Genomic DNA, 7,929 nt, shown 5'->3' on the forward strand with positions numbered 1-7,929 from the left:
TGCCATTGGGGCAAGAATCGGTGGAAAGATAAACATTTGTGCCACGCCGGCTGCTGCTGTTGTTGCTCCCGCAACGGTCATCAATGGCAGACGACGGTGCCACACTCAGAATCAGCATCAGCATCAGCATCAGAATCAGAATCAGCATCAGAAACAGATTCACAACCAGAATCGCGTGGCGTGGCACGACAATCATCGATGAATTGGACGGGCAAAGTTTTCGTTTCCCAACCGGACGAGCGACTCCATCTCCTGCGATTCAGATTCCGATTCCGATTCCGATTCCTGTTCCTATTCCGATGCTCCAGCTCGGACTTTGGCTGCTTGTTTCAGCTGCTGCTCCACCCACTGCTCCTGCTACCACTGCTCCTGCCCCCGATGCTCCTCCGATTCTTCGGCGAAGTTCACTACAGTTGAGAAATTACTTATTTTTCAATTGTTGGCCCTCTGCTGGCCGGAATGGCATTTGGCATTGTTGTAGCCGCGCCGGCATTGCCGTGCAATCTTGATTACTGTCAGTGGCAGCAGTTGTATTTAAAATTGGCTAACAAGTTGGCTTCCCTGGCCGGCAAAAGAATCCCGGCGATGCTCGTTTGCTGCCGCTTTTCTCTACTCTCACGGGAGGGAGAGGTGAACATATTTCCGTTGTCCTTTTTCGTCCTGCTGCACCGCTTTAAGCTTGGATTGCACTTAAGAGATATTTAGATATTTTCCTTGTCAAATATGGTTTTCTTTTTTGCTGCGCTAAGTTGAACTACATCATATTTGGAATATTGATGGGTTTTATAAATGTAACAATGCTATGTTACTGTATGCGATGTTGCATGCGTAATTATTTCCATATGCTATATTATTTGATTTCAACATGTGAAAGAGTATCTAAAATCGTGCTCAGCTGCTCACATTTCCCAAGCCACTTTTCATTTGGTTTTGGGCAGCCGCCGCTGCTTTGTTGCCTTTTCCCCACTTTTCCGCCCCCCACCATTTTCCTCCCACTACCAATTGCGAATTTTCGCAATGATCTGTCCGCGACGGCCATGTTGCCATTTATTTTGCGCCCCAGTCTTTCCACCGCACAAATGCTTGCATGCGCCTGCTGTTTTAATACCCACTACTCGCGGGGAAACAGGGTATACTCGATTCTTTGCAGAGTATGCAACAGAAGCCAGCGTTTCCACCACAACAATATATATTCTTGATCAGGACGATCCTAGGAATTGTAATGGCTACAAAGCTTAGATTAAGCATGCCAATTCCAGTTGGTTAGCAAATGTTTTTTAACGGGTATCTGATAGTCGAGGAAATCGAGTAGAGCGTGTTCTCTTGTATTTCGAGTTCATTGTGTACATTTGTTTGGCAACAATTTGATGTGCATTGGGAAACTGCCCATTTTGGCGTGATTGCCTGCGGGCCATCGCCATCAAAATACGCGCAGCCCCCTTCCGCAATTAGGGCTTAATGAAATGGCCAACGAAGTAAACGTTCTTCTTGTCGCGGATGGCAAAAACGAAGGGGCGGTCGGCCTTGAAGACCTTGCGATCGGGATTCTTTTTGGGCACTTCGGGCTGGACATCTGATCATATTGGAATTTGAAATACATCAGATGTAAAATAGGGGAAGGCTTTTCAGTTTGCTCACCTGATTCTGGTGCCACTTCGCAGCCAAATTCTGTAACATTTAGAAATACTTTGTGTCTGGCTTCAGAAATTCTTTGTGGCGATTTCTTTTCGAAAACACCACTCAAATTTGCTTGTCCAGCCTCAAAAACGCTATTAATGCCCATCTAAAACATGGAATGTTTGGAGGTGTACTTCAAAGTAATTACAATGTGACCTACCTTTTGCAGTGGAACCTTGAGATCAACAGAGTACTCGATCCTGAATTTCGGAATGGTTACATCCACTTCCTTCATCAGACTTTTGGCGGCCACCTCGTTCATGTCCAGTAGACCAAGTTGTTCCTCCAATTTGGCCAAGCCATCGATGGCCGTCGGTAATATAATCATCATGGTCACGTTGGATCTCTCAAAGGGCAACTGCAGGATCTGCGACTTTAGTTTCTTGGATTCCCCATAGCGGAATTGACCAATCTGCCTCATCATGGAGAGTTCCATCCGCTGGCGAAGATTAATCCAGAAGTCTTCGACCTCGGTTAGTTGCAGGGGGAATATTTTGCTCCATTTGGCTCGAAAGAACAGCGAGTTCACAAGGATAACACTGGAATCGGGATTGACAGCCTCGGGCGTAAACAGATTTCGTACAGTGTAAAACGTTTGCTTTTCCAGCCACTTGTTAACCTTTTTGACAGAGTCCTCCGGGTTCAAGTAGTTAAGCGAATGAACCTCCGCATTGAAGAACTCCAAGGCCAGGGTATTAAAGTCAGTCCGCACTTTCTCCTCCTCATTGACGTACAATCGGGTGACCAATCGCAGGGCAACTCCTTTCTTCGCACAGGAGCACTCATCGCTCCAGGATTCCGCATGTTGTCTGGCGACTTCCGATTTATTCGCCACACCCAGGATCAGTTTGGAGCGCAGCTCATCTGCACTCTTCCCGCCGGCGCCCATGAAAACCAAGGTCATGGCACTACGGGCACCAGCCGGTGATACCATCATATTCGCGGGCGGCACTTCATCGTTGAGGACCCGGAACAGATTCCGGGCAAAGACAATGGGACTGGCACTCAGCGATGGTGCCGTAGTGCCCCCGGAGGTCATCGGGATCAGACAGATCAGAAATACTGTGTACAGCAGGAAAGGCACTTGTAATTTTTAGGAAATACTAACAACTTTGGATTACTAAATAACTTACCCCATTCGCTTGGCATGTTGCGATCCAACTGAAGCTCATCGATGCTCTGTAATGAACTGAACAATGGGTTGTTGGAGCTGAGTCACCAACTTGTTTGAGATCATCTCCAAAGATTGAATCGCACCCAAACCGGTTGCTTTGGCTCAGCAGTCAATCAAATTAAGGAATAACGATTCTGAATCGCGCAATTTTCGTGAATCGTTAGGAAAAAGTTAATAAGATGTGAAGTTTAATTCAATGACTTTAAGGCTTTTTAATGTAATTGTGGTGTAGAGAAATTAAAGTATTCTGCTAGTGGATTGAAACAGTTTGTTTTGGATAGCAGTAATATGGTTATGGAATTGTTTATTGTTGGCTGTGGACGCTGTCATTGATGTCAATAGCTTTTGTTGTTTCTGTATTGTTTAGCTAGTTTTGTTTTGCCGATTCGCATCGCTGCCAATTTTATATCCCGACTGGCAAATATTTTCGCAGCCCTCTAGATGAGTGAGTGGAAAATCGTGGTGGAAAATCAGAGGGAAATAGCGGGGGAAATGCAGTGGGGCTTGGCATTGTTATTTGCATGCCACGACAGCAAGTCAATAATGTCAATGTATTGGCAGTTGCCTTGGCGGTTCACCCACCGGCCATCTCGCTCTATTGGCAGCTGTATGTGCTTAACCCTCTCTTTCTAATAACCCAACTCTATCCCCTTCTTTGTCTGCTTGTGTGTGTGAGTGGGTGCCTGTGTTGATGCGGGAGTGACTTAAATGATGTCTACACATTCCTAGTTGACAGTGAATGTGAATGTGAATGGCGCCCTCCTTTTGTGCCCACTCTACCCATCTCTCTCGGCATTGTTCTACCCGTCTCTTTCTCATAAAGAGACTGCAGTTATGCATTGCTGTGCACAGATTTCGCGCTTGATTGCTCTGCTTATGCGCCTGATGCGTTTTGTATTTATATTTCAATTTCATTTCGTTCACCTTTTGACGTCACGCTTTCTACATGTCTAGGCACCTGATTTCTCTGTGTGTGCGTGTGCGAGTATCTGTGTGACACGGCTGTCCCTGTGTAAGTATGTGTGTGTGCATTTCATTCAATCATGCATTTGTTCATGCACTCGGCTGGCGCAAATGAACAAATTTCACGTCTGATTGAGCCATTTAAGTGCGACGACTCGCCTGACTAATCGACCCCCATTCCCCAATTTCCATTTCCATTTCCATATTCCTTTTCCCATCCCCATCCCCATCCCCATCCCCATTTCCATTTCCCCCAATAGCGACCAATCTCAATGGATTTTCAAATGCGTTTAATTTGCAATATTTTGATCGCATTATGATGAGCCGAAACTTTTAGCCATAATGCAATTATAATTGAATTCTTTTGTCTTTGGCGAAGGAAGGCAACTTCGGTTTAAGTGCGAATTCGCTGGGGTATCAAATTCAAATCGCGCACTAATTGTATTTTCATCAAGTAGCAAGTAGCAAGTAGCAAGTACCAAGTGGCAAGTACCCAAAGCGCCCCAAGGTAGGCAACATATTCGACATGGCTTCGAAATTTTCTGTATTATGCGGCTTTGATGGCTTAGGCAAAATTGCCAGCGAAATGAAACAATTCGCCAAGCGGCAAGAGGCAGCCAGGCAGTGGGATGATTTTCCCGGAAGCTGGATGGGGGTTTTCCACAGCAACAGCAGTTGCTGCATTGGAAACTCACACAAATTTTCTCGGCTGCCCCCTTTAGGCTATCATTTTCGATTGCGAAAGTTTCTGTGTGCTGTGTTGCGGTTGCCGCGCATCGAGAAGTACTCAGCCAACTAGTTTGCGGCTCAGAAAATCCCACTCGACCCGTCCCAAAAACCTCTTTCGAGTTCCTTAGACCAGACCGCAATAAATACGAAATTTTCGCTAGAATATTGAGCAGCAGCAGCAGCAGCAGCAGCAGCAGCGAAAACCGACAATGGCGACTTGATTGGCTCGACTATGTGGAGGGAATTAACCTTTTTAAGCTCGGTTTTTAGCATATGGTAATTCAATTTGATGGCCAAATATCAATGTGGCAAGGCGAAATGTAACTGATAGAGAAACTGGGTCTCATTCACTTTGCCTGCGACTACCGTATTCTATTTGCCCAATTCTCAATCGCACTGGCCATTCGATTTGTGTGACTTTGCAGCTTTGTCCATTTGATTTGTGGTCCATTTTGCAGTTGAAATCAAACAGCAGGCGGAATCTGGAAAACAGTAAACAACCGACTAAATGGCAGAGTGGCTCCAAAGCTGTAAGCTTCAATAGTAAACTGCATCTGCCAAATGCAAACGGCAAGCTGCAAACTGCAAACTGCCATCGACAATCGGCAATCGACAAATGTGTTGCAACACGTTGTCACGCATACGCACCGTTGCACCAGTGGAGGGAGTTTGAGAACAAGACGCACACGGGCTCAATAATTAATTGTTGTGCCACACTTGTGCTGCAATTGAAATTTTGCTCCGAACACCGATACTGAGACACCAGTGCACACATCTATTTATTTATTAATTAAATCATTCATTGTTCAATCAAACTTCTGGGAATTCTATTTGTTGTGCTCCAGTCGTTGAGGTGAGTTTAAGTCTCTGAGCAATTGCCGCAGGCATTCATCATTTAATTAGTTGTACGATTTGTGCGTGAATTGTCTGATTTGTGGTATATGATTTCAATAAATCAAGAGCAACAGTTTTGTGTCTTTTCGTACTGGGGTTTTGTATTGTTTGGGACTTGCGAGTGGTTTTCGGTTTGGGTTCGAGGCTGTCTGAGCTGAATTCAATTGATTTTCCTCTATTTTCACAGAGTTTGCTCATTCTATTCGCGTGGTTTTTTCCCCATCGGACTGCTGATTTTTGTTTATATTTTTTCGACATTTTTACAATTTGTTTTTCAGCATTGCTTTGCTCTCGTTGGCGCTACTAGTGTTTCCTAGTGTTTCCGCTCCTCTCGTGTGTTCTCCTTTTTATTTCTGTTGAGGCAAAATTGTTTGTATTTGTTTAGGCTTATGGCCAAGACGATAAAAACGTCTCAAGCGCAGACAAATGCCCAGAGAAAACAAGTGAATGACGCTGACTTGGCGCAATCGAAGTTCGGTTACTCTTCAGCAAATGAAACAAAATCGAGTTCAATCCTAGCATCCTATTGTTAGGCAGAAGCATTTTGCCAGCAAGATTCATATTTTATCTACGCATTTCAGGGATAATGGTTCAAAGCTCAAAGTGTAGGCTCAACAGAAATGCTTTTGCATTTTTATTTTAACAAGTTCCTAAGCTCGTCCTTATTTAAAACGATATGGTTTACTTAAACTTTGGGTACATCCCTACTAAAGGCTTAGCCTTTAATAGAGGATTTGATGGAAAAACAATAGCATTGTACATATACTGGGGCTTGTATTTTAAAAATTCTTTCCGACGTCTTAGAAGAGTATCGAAAAGCACGTTGGCAAAACAATGAAAACACAATTTGATGTCTAAGCTTGACTCCGATTTGGAGTGGGATCTACGTAGCTATAGCTATAGATATTGCGAACGACACACGGACATGTGTGTTGGTACCACCAACTCACATATGAGGAGCCACGTGGAGCGGCAAGGACATTTACAAATACATTTACAGATCCACACGGAGAGAGTTTTGTAATAGACAGTGGAGAGGCTCTCCAGCAGTCACTTCTATAGACATTGGCTAAATTTAAACAGCACAAACAAACACACACACAGGCACACACACACACACACAGAGTTGAAGTGAAAAGCGAAGAGCTACATTTCCTGTGCCTTTCTTCGATTTGATTTTTCATTTCCGCTGCAAATGGTGACAAAGTTGGAAATCTCTCAAAGGTGAGTGGGCCGGGGAAATAGGTGGCAAAGAAGCCTGTGCTTGACTATTTGTATGTTGTGTTGATTTCTCGTGAAATATCAATACAAGCCAAGCAGCAAAGCAAACAGACCCGTTTCAGCAATGTGTATATGTACGTAGAGCTGCTGGGGAAGGTGAGGGACCAGCATACATCCCGGACTTTGTCCACTTGAGATTTCCAAGTTGCAGCCGCTCAAGTGAGTTGGCGAGAATTGTCCTTGGACTGCCGTTCAGAGAGAAAAATCACCTTCAGCCTGATATGGTTGAGTTCCAAGGCCTTTCCATACCCCAAACAACTAATGACTTTTCCTGACTGAAATGCGCATAGTTTAAATAAAAGGAGTTCAAGCCAAACTGGGCAAAGTGACACAATTAGAATTATTATGATAAGCAGTTAAATCGTGTTTTGTGGTCAGCTATTTTTAAAACGACCCCAGTAATTTTCTGCACTGTTGCGGAAATGCGAGGCTCCCGGCTTTCGTGGCCAGCAGGAAATTTAAACAAAGCCCCAACTGAATTTAGCACCTCGGCTGCCAGCTGCTGTGGTCTTTCATAAAATTTGGCTTCCAGCGACCAGGGACAGAAACCGTAGACCAAAGGCCAAAGACCAAAGACCAGTGACCGCAGTGACCGGATCCGGAAACGGCTACCGAATGGTGGGTGAAGTTGGGGGCAGGCCCATGGACATGGGTTCCACAAACAGTTCTGTCAACAGTGTCAATGACAATCATTAACACAAATCAATGGGATTAACAATATTTGGGTCCCAAACAGACACACGAAGCAGCAAAATTAGAGGGGGAGGATGGAGAAAGGTTCGGTTAAGGCAAACGCCATCATTCAACTTTTGCGACACCAACGCAAAATGCCAAAAGCGCTGCAACCGCAGACGTGGCCCAAACACTCACACTCACACTAGCACTCACTCATCCTTACGCACACCCACACAAAGGCGTACAAATCAACATGACAGGCGCAGGACTTAATCCGAAAATAGTGCAAAGTGAAATGAAGGCAGGAGGCAGCAGGAGGCGAAGGATCAGCGGCATGGGGATGCCATGTCGAAAAATGGTCAGCACTTAATTTCCTTCCCCCCAGGACCTAGACTCCCCCGCTGTTTGCCTTTGTTATGCATGTGTGCCGCAGGGCGATCTTAAATGCCCCGCAGCAGCAAGAAATGTGAAGACACAACCGATTTGGGCGCTTTCTGCGCCTTGGCCAGTGACAACGTAGAACGATTTGCGACATG

General features: G+C 45.0%; 1 protein-coding gene across 1 annotated transcript; it reads right to left on the reverse strand.

Moving 5' to 3' along the window:
* Positions 1–1,304: 1,304 nt before the first annotated feature.
* On the reverse strand, positions 1,305–2,863 carry LOC6547258 (serine protease inhibitor 42Dd). Its single transcript, XM_001976108.3, has 4 exons — positions 2,811–2,863; positions 1,838–2,739; positions 1,639–1,783; positions 1,305–1,573 (listed from the first exon to the last, which is right to left on the reverse strand). The coding sequence occupies exons 1-4, from the start codon at positions 2,824–2,826 to the stop codon at positions 1,449–1,451; spliced, it is 1,188 nt and encodes a 395-aa protein (XP_001976144.1). The 5' UTR covers positions 2,827–2,863; the 3' UTR covers positions 1,305–1,448.
* Between the last annotated feature and the right edge of the window lie 5,066 nt (positions 2,864–7,929).

The sequence above is a fragment of the Drosophila erecta genome, unplaced genomic scaffold (assembly GCF_003286155.1).
Source record: "Drosophila erecta strain 14021-0224.00,06,07 unplaced genomic scaffold, DereRS2 tig00000092-arrow-pilon, whole genome shotgun sequence".
NCBI classification, from domain to species: domain Eukaryota; kingdom Metazoa; phylum Arthropoda; class Insecta; order Diptera; family Drosophilidae; genus Drosophila; species Drosophila erecta.

Coding starts and splice junctions, on each gene's coding strand:
- LOC6547258 (XM_001976108.3), bottom strand. Junction 1,784..1,837: donor TCAAGGTTCCACTGCAAAAG/GTAGGTCACATT, acceptor TCCATGTTTTAG/ATGGGCATTAATAGCGTTTT. Junction 1,574..1,638: donor CGAAGTGGCACCAGAATCAG/GTGAGCAAACTG, acceptor CAATATGATCAG/ATGTCCAGCCCGAAGTGCCC.